The sequence below is a fragment of the Aspergillus lentulus genome, assembly GCF_001445615.1.
Source record: "Aspergillus lentulus DNA, contig: Alt05, strain: IFM 54703, whole genome shotgun sequence".
Classification (NCBI taxonomy): Eukaryota; Fungi; Ascomycota; class Eurotiomycetes; order Eurotiales; family Aspergillaceae; genus Aspergillus; species Aspergillus lentulus.
The window spans coordinates 1262731-1279257 of record NW_028322121.1 but is presented as its reverse complement, the minus strand read 5'-3'; the positions used below and the strand labels follow the sequence as shown (position 1 = coordinate 1279257).

Here is a 16527-nt window from a genome sequence, read left to right as displayed (position 1 = left end):
TAAGATCTCCGTCAGATTTAACCCTTTCAAGTAGACAGCTGTGCATATGTCCCCCGGCCGGTTTCTCGCTGTTCATATAAATTACACTGCCGAGGTAAAGACAGAGGACAGCTGGAGAGAGAATCCCAATGTTGTCGAAGGCATACAGACTGCGAAATTACGGATAGTACATGCTAAAGACGCTGCCGAGTATTTCCGCCAATCGAGGAGGATAACCTTCCTTGCTGTCCTTGTTTGGAGTTGCGTAAGTCTAGAGTTATTTGATATGAATCACAATGACATATATGAAGATTTGGAATCATGCGTATCACTGTTTGTATGGGTACTTCCGCATGCGGATATCCCCGCACATTTGATGAACCTTATTCTGGACCCTCAACTCCATTCAGGTAGTCCTATAGTCAAGAATATTCGACCGCTCAGTTAAACTATGGTGTTTTGTGGTATATTCCAGCATGCTAGGATGCATTGTATGTGTGGTGGTATCAGGTCAAGTGGGATGTGTTGGGATGAATAGAAGCCCAGTTGAGACCAATTAGAAAGTTTGTAGTGGGACCAAACCTCCAAGTCTTTCATCCAAGGACATGGCCATCCACGAAGGGGTACTCTGCTGCTTGAGGGATACATGTATAACTGGCCAGAGACCATCGAGCAGATACGCCCAAGTCCACCGAACCCACGGTTATGCAATCGCCATTATCCAGCCTGGAAGATGAATTTCAAACAAAGAAATCACGCTCAACCCAAAAGTCGGATTCCGTGGACTGTCATTGTTACCTAGCTACCATGCTGTCATAGGTGCTCGTTTTGCTGGATCCTAGCAGCTAATTGTGCAGTAGAGCTCTTCTATTAGGACACGTCATTGTATCTCATGTTTACTTGCTAAGTACCAATCAGGATGTGACTCGAGCACATCATACTGACACATGCATTATGTTATATAGAGGTCGGCGGTCAAAGTTATAAATGCACCTCTCAAAGGCACCTCATCGACCAGTAAGCCAGATGCACATTCCTATGTAAGACTCATTCATCAGTTGATGCCATTACCACTGGTCTGTGGTACAACACAAGTCCAACATTGCCACCTCGTTTAAAGCTCACGTCCACCACCCCTTCGAGGTCCCCTCTTCAGACATACTTCTCAACGCCCGATGCGTTCCAGGCCTCACAGCTAACGGGATGCATTCCACTCTCTCCCAAAATGGCCAGCGCAAAAACAGCGCCGGGACAAGTTCCGCAATCGCAAACCTCGTGCAGTCATTAGGACGCAGAGGCAGTGGGGAGATGACCTCGTCCAAGATCATCGGCGCGGACTACGAGGCCATTCTGGAATGGATCCGCTCGGAGCGCATGCGAAAGCTTCCTCCCGAGGGTAGTAGCTATGATAGAGTCCTTGTCTGGGCGCGATTGTTTGTAGAGCGTCTGCATTCGTTTGATTCGGCGATTCAGCATTTCGAGGGAGATAGTCATATGGCCGCGGAATTGGCGTACATTCACTGTGCGAGTCTTCTCGAGGTATGTCTTGTCCAAAGAGAGATTGACGCAATTAATGACGTCGGTAGTTGGGAGATGAAAACGCGAGTGCTCTATTGGACGTCTTTGGTTTCTTCTATCGTTGCTCGACCGGTCTGGAGAATCTGCTTCCCCGGACAGAGTTATTCATGGTTTCGCAGAGCATCAAGGACCAGCTGATTCTCGCTTTGGCGGACCTAGTCACCCTTGTCGTCGGGGTCGCAAGCCACTGTCATCACTCTCTTGGCAGCCTGGCTTCGGGATCGGTCTCGATCGATATCTACAGCACTTTCGCTGCATCGATTGAGAGCTTCCGCTCGCGATGTGAGCATATATCGGAGATGATGTGGAGGCATCAGCTGCTGGGAGCTGGTCTCCATGAGGACAAGGGTATTCTTGATTCCTTTTGTCGCCTTGGTCAAACCGGAAGCTAATGCATTAACAGTGGCTAGAGTGAAGACAATCAAGAATTGGCTCGAGCCGGAAGACCCCGTTTTGTGCAACATGACCGAATTCAGAGCCAACTTTGCCCAGGAAAGGGAGGAGTCGACCTGCCTGTGGATGGCATCATATCTGACTCGTTTTCTCAAGAGTGACCAAAAGACCATGTTCGTCTCCGGCAAGCCGGGATCTGGCAAGTCTATCCTGGCGACGGTGATCAATGACTACCTCCAATATCCTATCGGGGGCGCCATGTACAAATCCATATTTGTCCCGATAAGTGAGTCAACGCTGCATTGGAATGAGTTACGTTTTCGCGCGCTAACAATGGCAGATGCACACATCGTGGCCAGCACGACGCCACGTGCAACAGCAAAGAGTATCCTTTCGCAACTATTCGCGGCACGTATTGGCAATGTGCAGTTGTTTGAGGCTCTCTCGGATGCACATGACCGCTGCCAAAAGACAGTCCTTGAAGAGCAGTACGATGATGAGCTCTGGCGTGCACTCGGACTCGCCTTGCAAGTCAGTCTGCAGGGTGCCAAAGAACTCGTCCTTGTCGTCGACGGAGTAGACGAGGCCAGCTGCGGACAAAATGCTCTGGTCAAGCGGCTCAAAGATGCGACACTGAAAGCGTCCACTCTGAAGGTTATTATCCTTGGGACGCAGAAGCAGGAGGCCTCCGCTACGCAGACAGCGGTGCAGATTACCCCCGAACTGATATTCGACGACGTTGCCGCGGTCGTACGGAGGATCCTTCAACCCTGTCATGCATTCGGCGAGCTGTCGGAAGAACAGCGGGAGATCGCGGTAGCCCATATCACAGAGGCTGCCAATCGCTCCTTTTTGTGGGCCAAGCTGGCCGCGGAAACGATCAGAGACGAGCACACGCCTAATGGGCAGGGGTTAGTAAAGGCCGTTGACGCCCTGGCCAAAGCAGAGCTCTCTATTACGGATCTTGTCGTTCATCGACTTGAGTCGAAAGTGTCGGACGAGGCTAAAAGAATGTTGGTTTGGCTCGCCACCGCTGTCCGACCACTGACGCTACGGGAGTTGTCTGCGCTTTTGTCCATTCGAGTGGATAAGGGCACCATAACGGAGGCCCGGGTGGATCCGCTCACGTTTCTGGGACCCCTGATGTCTCTGGTCTTCTGCCAAAATAACATGGTCTCCCTGCGACATGGACAAATCCGTACAGCCATTATAGACACCATCAACAAAGGCAAACTATTCCCAACCGTCGGGAATAGGCATGTGGATCTTGTCCGCAGGTTGCTGCTCTACATCAAGCTGAATGTAACAGATGAGGAGGAACTGTCTGAGACACCAATGAGCTCGCACAGAACGTCCAAGATGCTGGAGCAGTTCCCACTTCTTGACTTTGCCCTCCGGTACTGGGCAAATCACACGAAAACCGCACTGGGGAGCGAGACAGATCAGCAGATCCACACAGTAGCAAAAGAACTGCGTCCATTCCTCCCCATCAAGCCAATTGTGCCGCTACTGGAGATGACCGTCTGGCAAGCAAAATCAACTCCGGCGCTGAAGTCACTGCACAGCGTCCAGGTCCGCCTCTACCAGCAGATACTCACCGTCGATCATCCCGCAACTCAGCAGGCGATCATCTGCCAAGCACTCTTCTACCGCGAGATACGAGATGTAGTGCCTTCCGAAACTAGCGATATCTTCTACAATGCAGCGGTTATATGCCACAAGGCGCTCTCCGCCCAACACGTCATCACCAGGAAGATGGCCCAGGACTTCCTCGACAGTACCGCCGGCCAAATTACCAAGTCGCGAACGCAGATCATGATAAAACGGACTGAGATGCTCCAGCTCCTTGTTGAATGCTACAAGGTGCAGTATGGACAGAATAGTGGCATCGTTATTACGACATTGACCCAACTGATGGAGCATTTCAAATATATCAACGAAGAAAGCAAAGCGCAGCAACTTGCAGCTTCGCTGCAAACAAGCCTCCCGGAGTCTACTACTTCGCAGTCGACTGTTTCTCATCAGTCTGACGAATCGTTGCTTGTTCATCTCCATGGCCGAAGGCCTAGCGTTCAGGAAGGCACAACCTTTGCCCTTGACGACATCGAAGCTGATGAGCCTATCTCCCAAATAATAGACAGCCAGAGCTCCCTGTACCGTGAGATTAAGAGCCACGTGCACTCCATTGAAGAGGAAATGGCGAGCTGGTCCGAGTCCACAACAACAGAGTCGAGTTTTCTAGGAACCATCTCCAGCACATCGGCCACGCACTCCTCTTCCATCACAGCAGCTCAGCGTCTCATAGAAATGTACTGGTCTCAGCATCGATGGAAGGATGCTACAAAATCTCTAAAAGCAGTTCTGCGCCGTGTTTGGCCGTCATTGTTCAGCGCATCGGTCCAAGACGTGGTGCTCCCGTCGGAGAACGTCGATCATTGCATCGACCTGGCAGAGCGCCTGAGAGACTGCTATCGCTTCAGAGGCCGTGCAGAAAAAATGGAGAACATCTTCCTTCGTCTCTATTACAGCGTTCGACGAGGCCGGCCTATCGGAGATGAGCTGCGCGAGCGAGTCACACGAGACCTTCTGCATTTGTGTGAGCGTAAAGCTCAAAGTGACAAGCTGATCCTCGTTCATCAGGATATTCTAAACGACTTGACCAAGAAGTTTGGAGAGGATCATCCAGCGGTCCTCAAAGAGCTTCGGATCTTAGGGGATCTCGCACGGCCGCGCTCAGCTTCAGTCAGCTACCATCGTCGAATCGTGCAGATTCTGAACAAACACGCCGACACCTGTCACCCGGAAGCTTTCGAGTCTCTTCTCATGGTAGCCACGGAGTTTTTGGACCAGGGTCAATACTCTGAGGCACGAGAGGCCTGGAGAGCCTTGTTCAATTCCCTCCGGCACCCGAACATTAACCCGAAGCTTCGAGACCAGTCATTTGTCAAGACGGTCTATGAGCGGTACACTCAGTGTCTACGTATGACTCACGCAGAGCTTTATGTGATACATGACGTGACGGTTCAGTATTGCAAGACCTGCGAGACTAGATTTGGCGCCTCCGCGGCAATTACCATCCAGGCCATGACCAGGTTGCTGGATATCTGTCGAGAGTCCAAGCGATACGAAGCCGAGGTTGTTCAGATATGCGAGCAGCTTCTCAAAACTCCATCTGTTGAGGCTGAGATCGACCAAGCCGAACTCCAAGCAATCCTGGATGCTCATTACGAAGAGCAATACGCCTCCGTCGCGTCGGCCGGTGTCGAGTCTGTTTCTACCGAGCAGATACAGCGTGTAATCACCATCCGCAGGGAACGGCTGACCACTATACGGGCTACCTACGGATGGGCTCATGAGACCACCCTGGCTGAGATGAAAGAGCTGGTCAACCTGTATATCAAACGAGGGGAGACGCAACCTGCCGTGTCCATGCTCCAGGAAGCAAGTTTGCGAATTGTTTCGAAGGAAACCTCAGCACCTAGACTCGCTGCTGCTGCCCAGGCCATTGCGTCCAGCTACATCGCGGCGGGTCAGGTTCAACGCGCAAAGGAGCTCTGCGACGAGCTCTACCGTAAAACTGTGGTCAAGGAAACCGCCACCACTAATTTCGTCATGCCTTCAGGTGGCCGTCAGAGCCTGGTTTTCCTCGCTCATTTTGAGCACAGCCTTCGGAAACAGAAAGAGCCCTCGCTCACTGTAAGCGAGATTCATTGGTCTCTGTATGCCGAGTACGTTTACTTTGAGCAATACCGGCCAGAGTCACAGTCCAAGTCCAGCACTCTCGAGAACATGGTGGGCACTGCCGCTCGTCTGTACGGACTCCTTCGCGCCAGAAACCAGGAGTCGACTGCTGCACGTCTCATGGATGACCTCACCAACTCCTTCGTCACCTCACAAAAGGAAAAGACCCAGGTGAACTTCGGTCAGGCTAAGGCCTTTATCGGCACTCTTCTCGAGTACTTTAGCATGTACAGCACTAAGAACTTCCTGCGGTCTGTGGCCATCGCAAGTTACCGCCGTGTGACGCAGCTCCTCACTACAAGGAACCACCAGGCTGCCTGCGATCTAGCTGTGACCGCATTCCAGTACCTCCAGGCGCACAATGGGTTCTCCTCCTCACTGAGCGTGGTCAAGCTCCTCTTCAATCTGGGTCTAGCCATCTCCGGGCAGGGTCTAGACCCGCGTCCAGACGCAGCAACAAGAAAGCAAATGCTCAGCGCATCATCCGCCATCGTGAGCGCCACGCTCGCCTACTGCAAGCAAGCTAATATCGACCTCACGCACCTGGACCTGGTAACGCTGAACAAGCTGACCAAGCTCCTGGATGCACAAGGCGATTATGCCAACCTAGCCTGGCTCCTTACAGGGCTCTGGAACAGCCGCGACCAGCATCCACCCTCTCCGCAGGAGGCGGCATACACACTCGCCCTGGGACGTATGCTCGTCATCACCCGCTATCTGATGGGCGAGTACATGGCAGCCATCCGACTAGCCGAGGACATCGTATACAACTGTGCCCGCGTGCATGGCCCGCAGCACCCGAGCACCGTCGAGATGACCGTTCTCCTGTCCCAGATGTACACTAGCGTGGCACACGGATACCAGGGCCAAAAGGAGCGCCGAGAACTCGCATACCGGTATTACAAGAAAGCCGCGGCGCTGCATGAGAACGCGCTCCGAGCCTTCGTCGATCCCAGCTCCCTAGCTTCTCCAGCCATAGATGAAGGAGCGAGCTCGTCCGGCTCTGAATCGGGACCGCCTAGCCCCCGCGAGAAACCCGAGGATTCGGGCAAGTATGTCCGGCAGCACCTGCATTTGCTCAAGCTAGCAGTGGAGCGGTTGGGCAATTGGCCCAAGGAATATAAAGAGTATGAAAAACTCAATTCAGCTCTGTTCCAGGCGTTTGGAGATGATCTCAAGGGTGTTGAGGGTGTGGACAAGTGGAATTTGAAGAACTTTGGATCTGGTCGTGCGGAAACCAGCGACGATTTGATTTCGCCCAAGTCACATCCAGCATTCGGTCTGGGTGAACAGTTTGCGATTGCTGTTTGATGTTTTGATCGTACCTAAATTGGTTGGACCGGTTTCACATTCGCTCTGCTTCTGCCTTGTTCCACTGCTTGATCCCTAGGTGTACCTGAAATTTCATGGAATCCATCCTACCGTCGCATACGTTGTCTTATTCGTGCGTTTCGGGTCTCTTATTACTGGTAGCATATATCAAGGCGGCAGGCAGAAAGAGCACGGATTCCGCTCACCAGCCCTCAATCATCTTTTGAGATTCCTCTCTGCTGAGCTCGGAGATATAAGGTTGTAATTTGAGTGGGATGCTAGCCATGGTATAAAACGAAGAAGTAGAGACTGCTTGTCTGCGTATCTATGCGCTTCATCCATCAATGTCAAAGGGCCAGATGGACCTGAGAGTCTTTTCATCTTTTACTGGCTCATCATCTTCCTGGTCAGGGTTGGTCAAGACAGTCTGCAGCATCCCATTGAACAGTTCCTTATGGGTCAGTTTTGTCGCTTCCCAGGCCTCTAAAGGTACCCAACCATCCGATGCGGTGTTGAGTAAGCCTGCCAAGTCACGACGCAAATTCTGTGCTGCTTCAAAGAGTCTGTACTCCCTCTCGTGCTTCGCCAATTCTTCTGGCGTAGGCATTGGGTATACGCATTGACCTTCGAATCCTAGCTCTCTCCAGTGTCGGGATGTTTCAATCAACTCATGGCGTAGAGCCACTGCGCCATCCTTCCACGTCCTGTAACAGTAGCGAAATGGTCGAAAGAGGTTTTCATTCATCAATCTTGGCCCAGAGAGTTTGGGTGTGAGGAACTGCGAGGATAATTCAAAAGTATCAGTGTAGATCTCATCTCCTGTTGCAAAGTCCGGCACTTCATCTGAATACCAAAATGCCGGTTCGATACTAGCCGCCTGCCAGTCAATAATACCGGTGATGAGAGAAGGATCATCTTCCGAAACAAATATATTTCTCATATGCAAGTCGGGATGGAATAATAGCGGTGAGGCAGCGCTTTGAATCCGAGAATCCGCCGCGATTTGCCGCAGTACAATCCGGGCGTCTTCTAGAAGGCGCAAGTGCGTTTGAACCGATCCATGATAGAATGGCTTTTTCTCGACTTCAGTATTGGCGGTAGGTACCCTCGAAATGCCAGCATCAATGAGGCCATCACAATACTCTTCAAGACTAGTCCCTGGTTATTCATCACAGTAAGTGAACTTGCCAGGAGGACTGAGATTCTGCTGTAACTTACAAGGTCCATGATTTGGCTTCGCGTTGTCATAATATCTATCTTCCCCTGGATTACAGTCCCAGAATCGAGTGCTGCAGTGCGGTCCAATACAGAAATCGTCATCCAAGTATTTGCTGTACTGAGAATCGAGAGTATTGTTGAAGTATATGCTCCCGAATGCCGGAAATTCCAGGTCCACTGCCTCTTTAATCGTTCGGTAAATCGCACCTATGCACCGGACTTGCTGATCTCCAGTCATTTCATGCCATTTCTCGCGCAATGGGACACCAGCTGCGTGGTCCATGATAATATATTCGGTACCGATGAGATTGTCTGCATCTGCAGCGTCATTATGCCAGTCAAGGACCCTAGGAACGGGGATACTGGTCTTCGCTTGTACTATAATGGATGGATCAATCAGCACCTGCTTAATCACCCTACTATAGAGACTCACGGTAGCGAATCGTGGCGACCTCAGAAGCAGTGGCCAGTTTCGTCGGCCCAGCTAACGGAAATGGAAGTCTCGCCACGAGCTGCTTGGCATTATTCAGAGTGAAAATAAACACCCTATTGAAACCTCCTTCAATTTTTCGACAAGCTGCGATGGCGTCTGCTCCAGGGCATAGATGAATCACCCTCTGGCAAAGCGCTTCGAAATTGAATTTGATGTAGCGCGAGTCACGCTCCACTTTGTCACGACGTAACCACCGACCGCTCGTGTAAGTATGGGGGTCAATCCCTTCAATGAGTCAACCCGAATGAACGAAGTCTGTTGCAGGAATGAAACCTTACCTAGTCCCGAGTTCGTATTCATCGTGTTCGCCGTCGAAAACTCTGCAGCATAGGTATGTTGGAAAAAAAGCCTCACTGGATAAGAGTGAGATAAACGGTGAGAAGAGTATCGGTGTGTAGGTCGAGTCTGCAAAGCATGGAAAGCAAAGGAATGAACTGCCCGCATCGCCCGTGTTGCTTTATTTAACTTCATTGCCCGTCCATTGAATTAGGTCTGGTTGACTTCAGGGTAATTTATATATCTCTTGCTGGTAAGTGGAGCGATCAGGTGACAGACAGACAGATAGAGGAAGTGGTGAGAAGAAGCTAACAGGCTAAATGTCCAAATGCCACGAAGTTCATTTGATGATGCTTCTTGGCCCTTTGGCAGCATCTCCACTTAACCAGTACTGACAGCAAAGAGATCGGTGAAGGAGATATCACAATTCAACGAGAACCTTTACAAAACGGTGTTTAACACTATTTGGTAATGTTATGTAGTAGTGATCTAAATTCATGCTGGTGGTCTGTGACCTTTTGTTGAGTCGGGAACCCGGCTCAGGTAAACATAGCGCTTAGGGTTTGAAACATTGACTTGCTACGAGCGTGCTAAACCGCGCCAATGCACTCTATCACAAGCGGACTCATCCTAATGGCTCCTATATGACAGGGAACCTGCAGTAGTCTCCTGTAGCCTAGCTTCGTCGCAATTCCCCAATACTATTCCGTTCCTTGGCACCCTTTCCCACGTCTCAAGCTCTCAGTTTGGAACGCGTCAACAGCACTGCTAAGACCCAAAGCAAAAAGCGCAGTCCTGATAGATATCACACTATAACACCTTGTCAGAAAATTCAATCAAAAAAAATAGATGCAATCAAGTGCTTCAAAAAAGAGGAAAAGAGTGGAAGGTGAACAGCAGCGGGCAAGGAAGCAGCAAGTTATACTTACAGTCGAGCATGGTTTTCTCATGCTTGCAGGTCTCATTCGGGGACTTCCATTGCAAGGGCTCGCTAAATTCTAGAATAATAGGGTCGCACGCTGACTGCGAGAGCATCAGCAACGGTTTCGATTCGTCGTCTGGAATCACCAGGCACTGGTCATCCCAGAAAATAGTGAGCTTGGTGGACGGCTTTGATGACGTCTTATCAGACTCTACAGCCTCGGCAAATGAGACCTCTTTCACCTGATAGTTGTATTGGCTAACTGCGATGTTCCTGTCGTATTTGTACCACCAGTGACTCACACCTGAGGGGTGCGGACTGGAAATAAAGTAGCGTCCATTATTATTCTTCTGGATCGCCCATAGAGTCGGGTCTTTATCTTTCATCGCGTACAGCCATCCATCCCGATGAAACACCGGAAGTGGTTTTTCACTGCCTGTGCTATTCTGCGGGACATACATCCTTGCATAGAAGACATCCTTACACCATGGACTGTCCTTTTTATCCCCCTCTGTTGGACCAAAGAGGATCTGATCATTGATATTGGTGGCAAGACCTGTCTGGAGCAAGATAATTGCTGTAATGCACTGGCAAAGTCTTTGAATAGACAGCATTATAGGCAGCTGCAATTGTCTTAATAGAGTGCGAAGAAACGAAACTGTAGATTAAACAGTGCAAGGAATAGTAAGCAGGCAAGACATAGTAATTTGAGGAAAGAGAGCTCCAGACGCAATATTTCTACTTGACGGGGGATCAATGGGCCTGTTTATGAAAGGCGGATTGATGTGGCTAGCTGGCTTAGGAATGGTAATAGCTAACAAGTGTGCATTCCAATATCTATAAATTCCGCCTATGGTATATCGTTGATAGCGAAGGACATATCTGGACAAATATTGTTCACTGAGTCTCAGCTAGTTATGGATAGGGGACTAACAATTCAAAGTAGTACTGGAATGAACCAAGTGACAGAAACAGCTATGGTGACATGCTAGAGGAATTCAAACATGGAACATGTCAAAAGCGAATGGTATGTGTATATCTACAGTGGGGACCATAAGGGTGGTTCCACTGTCGAGCATCTGGCATTCCTTGAGCTGCCCTTTCCTTAGTCAGGGTATGCTCTGGTGGTTGGGAGCTCTGTTTTCAAATGATCGAAGCCGTATTCATGGTAAGAGACAAGTAGGTTAAGACGATTTCAGGAGGCCAGGCCTACCAAAAATCAACTATCCTATAATAATAAAATTAACTACTTGCTTGGAAAGCATACAAGGTGGATGCCTTCATTAAGAATCAACCCTGTGAAATATGTAGCTTGAGCACAGCTGAGAGCACAGGAAGCCCTATGTCTACTTCAAAGGTTGTACGTACTACTCCTTTCTAAAGAGTTGAGTGAAGAGTGGATTATCATATTCTTGCCAACTGGATGGCAAGCTATCGACTACCACCTACCAGAAAGCGCTGCTTCAGAGATGTACGGCTCATCCAGGCACTTGCCATCTGCCTTAGTCACAAATCTCCTTGGAAACCCGTAATAGTCTGTATAGCCTCCACCCCACTTGACCAGTGCTTGAAAACTTTATAAACTTTGTAACTAGGCCCCTTCTTCAAACATCACGCCGTACTGACCTGTGCCATGCTACAACCCTTCGTCTTGGCCATCTGCACGCTGGGGATGATAGAAATATCTGTCCCCGTGGTGGGACGGTTATCGTCTTGGGGAATAGATTCAGCTTGCCAGTATTAAGATACCTTTGCCGGACTTGTTTGTCTGTTTGGTAAGGACCGTAATTGTGAAGATTGTATGGCTTCGGGAACTCAGATTGTCGTATCTAGTTGCAGCAAGCTGGCGTTTTCTTACTTCCCAGCCGCAGCAACCTGATACCGGAAGAGGCTGAGTTAATATATGTCTCCTCTATCCTATGTACTAGGGTACTTCACTCTGGTTTTTTTTTCTTGTTATTGAGTATCTTCAAGTTTGCATTATCCTCAGAGGGTAGTAAACCTCGTAGCCCCTTCCTTGTACTCCCTTAAGATATCGCACGAGGGTTCTTGCCGATTACATTGGACCTGTTTGAAAACGGACCAGCTGCCACCACTGTCCCATCCTCATCCTCTACATGTGTAAACGACCCACTAATGCACGGAATCAGGCCAGGACGCGGTATATAGGGCATTTTTCTCCAAAAGTCATACTGCTGATAGTCATCCGTGAAACTCCACAGTCCGGTTATATCCAGACGCAAAAATCCTTGATAGTTTTCATGGTCCGTTATTATGTCGCCTTCCTGAAACCTCCGATCAATAAGAATCACGTAGCCGGCGTCTGATCTAGACCGGAAGCTATGATCCTCGGACGGTTCCGGGGACTTGAGGATGGACTGGAGGGCCTTATCATCAATCATCAGACAAAACTCCGACCGTGGATCGCCCTCCTGGTCATGGCGAGTCATCCAATCGTTAAATAGCTGCCGGACCAGGTGGACAGAAGCACCCTCAAGAAGCTCTCGATCCTCGATGACTACATTCCTGTAACCCTCGCAAATAAGCCGGATGGGTTCTGGATGCCAGTACCTCCGGTAGGGTTCTGGATCCCCGTATGCCTGGTGGGATCGGAGGAAACAATAAACATAGGCATCAAGCTTTCGCATTGCCTCCTTCCAATCGGCTTCGGAAACGTTCTCATAACAAGTCCGGTAGATGAAATAGCCCCATGGCCACATAGACAGATAATACTCCTCAAAGAATATAGCCGCCCTGTCGGCTTTCCACCATGGATAGCTCGGAAAGCGGCGGTATCGCTCTTGCCAGGATTCGTCTGGGGGAAAGTCCGGAGAGGTCCATGGTTCTGGCCATGATTTATGGTGGAAAAAGTCATTGAATGAGTCAGGCGAGGAGGGCCGGGGAGCCATTTCGCCCATGTTTGCAGAAAGCCACGGATCCAAGATGGTTGACAGTGGTAGAGGTTATGTCAAGAGATCAGATGTCGTCTGGAATGAGAAGGTTGTTGGAGGGGCAGACTACTACCTGTCGCTTACTAGCAAGACTCGCTTAAAGGTTACATCAACTGGCTGCATTAGTGCAAACTAGGAAATTCAAGGCACTTGAGGCCATATGAACGGTCTGTTTCTTAAGACTCGGTATGAGTGCTCAGAAAGGGTATACGTCAATTCCTCTACCATCTCCATCGGACATTAAGCCGTTTGCTGACTGCGTGAGACAAGATCCGCAAATGTTGGTTCTTGGCGTTGCCCTGATATTAGTATCAATGGCGGACACCTGGCTAAGTTTCTACTGGTCTATGTGTGGTAGTGCACCTTTATGGCTTCTGTACGAGGGCGCGGACATTAATCTAACGGATTTGGGTAGAGGAGGGGCCTCGTCTAGTCTGCTTGCCTGGCTTGTGTGGCGGCATCAGACACGACACGACTTCGGGTTATGGACCGTAGCCCACCGTCCGTGAGACAGATACCAATGACAGACTAAACAGGCTGCAGAGGAGCGATGCATGTGGAAGACCTGCATTTAGTTCTGATACCTACAGGCAGGCTTACAACAGCTTCGAGACTACTGAGGCAAGACCACCAATAAAGAAACATTGATTGTGGATGAAAGGCATTCTGGCGCGCGCGAGCTACGGATTCTTGATAGGTTGCTTGACAGATTTTCTGCATTGCGCCTGAAATCACCGACCAATTAGCTAACTGGTGCCTTGGCTGAGATTTGATCACTTGAGAGATAGGTAGGCCAATCACATATCACCACAACGTACCTACAGGTGCAGCCCTCAGCCTTGAGAATAAAATTCTCTCTGACTAACAAATAACGACGGCCAACAACTAGTTATCTTCATCAGACTACAGCTCACGCGAGATATTCATGCTCTATATTATTCGCTGCAGAGCTCAATAAGGTATATACTGATTGATTCCATTTCCTCGGACCCCCGATGCAGACTTGAAAGATGTGGAGTCGCTATTCCACTTATCTCTCCCAACGAACATCAGCAGATCGTGAAAAGGGTTATAGAGATCTCCTTGGGGCTTACAACCAGAGCTTGGGGTATAGGCAACTTGACAGGGTGAAGATTGATTGTTCATTTTTGCCGGATTCAAAATGGGGATTTCTTGGAACGGAACCTGGTATTCCTGCTTGGCTACTGTATCTTCAACTACAATTCAGCCAGCCAAGTGATTGCAAACTCGCAAGCGCAAATGTTGAGATTACATTTGAGAAGATAGCTCCCACGGATATAGAGCCCATACACGGATCCAACCTAGGGCCGATACTTACAGAATACTTCGGTCCCAGAGGAGTCATTGGGGGCCTCACAAAGCAAAATGATATCGAATCCAGCGAACAGAAGCCGTCCATCGTCTTCGAGACCACCGGCGTCAATCTCAATACTAGTTCAGAGGGGAGCTCAAAGAACCACACGGAAATAGGTAAAAACTGGTCGTTACACGGCTATACCTGGCCGGTAGACGGAGATGAAAGTGGGCTTCATCGGCGTGTGGAATGGATTATGAAAGAGGCGATTCCACCACACCAGATAATCCTTCATCGTGACAGAATTCGGGTAGGACTTATTCTACAACATGACTCAAAGCCCTTTGCCATCACAGTACGCATTGAAGGACGGCTACAAGGGAGCCGAGGTTGGTTTAAATTTCCTCCGACAGAGTCCTCTTTAAGAAGCTTTCGGGTTCGCGTGTCGCCCACACCGAATGAGCAAACCCCACTGGATGAGATTGCCAGACGATTAGATGAGGACTTGACAACCCTTATTGTTCGGAATTACCAAATGGCGTCCAATAGTCTAAAGAGATCAAGGTCAGACGACCATCAAAGCCGTGGCACTCAGTCTTCAAAAGAACCGCGACGCGCAGTTCAAAGATCGGTCCTTGATTCACCTGTCGAGATGCGAAAGGCGCCTGAAGAATATACAGTCGGCTGGATCTGTGCTCTACCACTCGAAATGGCAGCCGCAAGAGCGATGCTGGACGAAATTCACCCTAGTATACCAACTCCACCGAATGACCACAATAGCTATATTTTAGGAAGCGTCGGGCCTCATAACATAGTGGTCGCATGTCTCCCCGCTGGAGTATATGGCATAGCGCGTGCAGCAATTGTGGCCTCTCAAATGGTAGCTACTTTCTCTTCCATACGGTTTAGCCTGATGGTCGGAATCGGCGGCGGCGTTCCTAATCGCGAACCTGATATTCGACTGGGTGATGTCGTTGTCAGCAAACCAACCGGGCGACTTGGCGGAGTGGTGCAATATGATTATGGAAAGACCGTTGCGAGTGGCAGATTTGAGCAAACTGGTTCTTTAAATAAGCCACCGCAGACACTCTTGACTACTATTGCGAAGATGCAAGCCGAAAGCATGGTGTGTGGCAGCAGAATAGCTAGCCACCTCGCTGAAATGGTGCGTAAACACCCGCAAATGCAGAAGTTTACCTATCCTGGCCAGGACCGGGATTACCTTTTCAGAGCTGAGTACGATCACACGGAATCGAACCCTACCTGTGAGTCCTGTGCCCCGATGCAGCGCCTGAGCCGTCCGCCACGAGCCGAGAACACTCCAATCGTTCATTATGGCATCGTTGCATCAGGAAACCAAGTTATGAAGCATGGAAGGACTCGCGATCGGCTTGCGGAGGAGCATGGGATCATGTGCTTCGAAATGGAAGCTGCCGGTCTAATGGATACGTTTCCCTGCCTGGTCATTCGGGGAATCTCTGACTACGCGGATTCACACAAGAACAACGAATGGCAAGAGTATGCTGCTGCCGCCGCTGCGGCCTACGCGAAAGAATTACTCTGCATGACTCCTGCTAGGCAGGTTGAAATTACGCCAAAAACAGTGGAAGTTGAACCCAGGCAGGTAGCATCATATGGAAGTGAGAAATCCGTTGGAAAAAGAAGGAGGGAGGATCCCTGGGAAGAAAATCAATGGAAAGGGGTTTGAGGCCCTGCCACAGTCTGGCTTGGATACAATTTGCAAAGGAGTCTCTTGAAAGACGGAATGATAGAGGGGTTTAGTAGATGACTAGAAGGGAGAGGTGGGGGGGGAAGATTATGAGAAAGGATGATGGAAAGTTGAAAAGGCAAGATGACAGGCAACTGGTAAGATGAACCAAGATAGCAGTGGTTAAAAGTAGCAGCTGGCAGCCCAGTAGCAACTGCACCCAGAGGGTAGGTATGTAAGGGCAGGATTACCATATTACACTCCCTGTATATACTTCTTCTCTCTCCCCTCTATGCTTGTTACTTCACACGTGGAGCCTCTGTCTCAAATTCACTGATGTTAGTTTAAAACAAGATATTGTTTAGAACATGGGATATTCTGCAATGTAACTCAGGATGATAAGGCTTCAATAGTGCCTTAGGAAACATTAGGATAACACTGAGGGAGAGTAGCTGATAAGTTAGACTAGTAATGTTGTCTTTAGCAGGGGCTGATCGCATGCTATGAGTATTAAGCTATTTCATGATATTACCTTACGTGGTATAGACTGCTTGATGCTCTTTGCAGTTCTATTAGTGTGATAACAAGTATAATGCCTGCGCAAGTAGTCATTTGACTAAGATTGGTTTTTTTATAATCCAG

The 16527-nt window shown here is 49.4% G+C and overlaps 3 protein-coding genes across 3 annotated transcripts; 2 read left to right on the top strand and 1 right to left on the bottom strand.

Moving 5' to 3' along the window:
* Positions 1 to 1182: 1182 nt before the first annotated feature.
* Positions 1183 to 7002, top strand: ALT_3065 (uncharacterized protein; the record flags this gene model as incomplete). Its single annotated transcript, XM_089599489.1, has 4 exons — positions 1183 to 1518; positions 1566 to 1905; positions 1961 to 2236; positions 2291 to 7002. 4 exons carry the CDS (start codon positions 1183 to 1185, stop codon positions 7000 to 7002), a joined length of 5664 nt encoding a protein of 1887 aa, XP_089456232.1.
* Positions 7003 to 11938: 4936 nt separating this feature from the next.
* On the bottom strand, positions 11939 to 12829 carry ALT_3064 (uncharacterized protein; the record flags this gene model as incomplete). Its single annotated transcript, XM_033557635.2, has 1 exon — positions 11939 to 12829. One exon carries the CDS (start codon positions 12827 to 12829, stop codon positions 11939 to 11941), a length of 891 nt encoding a protein of 296 aa, XP_033413526.2.
* Positions 12830 to 14886: 2057 nt separating this feature from the next.
* Positions 14887 to 15885, top strand: ALT_3063 (uncharacterized protein; the record flags this gene model as incomplete). Its single annotated transcript, XM_033557634.2, has 1 exon — positions 14887 to 15885. One exon carries the CDS (start codon positions 14887 to 14889, stop codon positions 15883 to 15885), a length of 999 nt encoding a protein of 332 aa, XP_033413525.2.
* Positions 15886 to 16527: the final 642 nt, after the last annotated feature.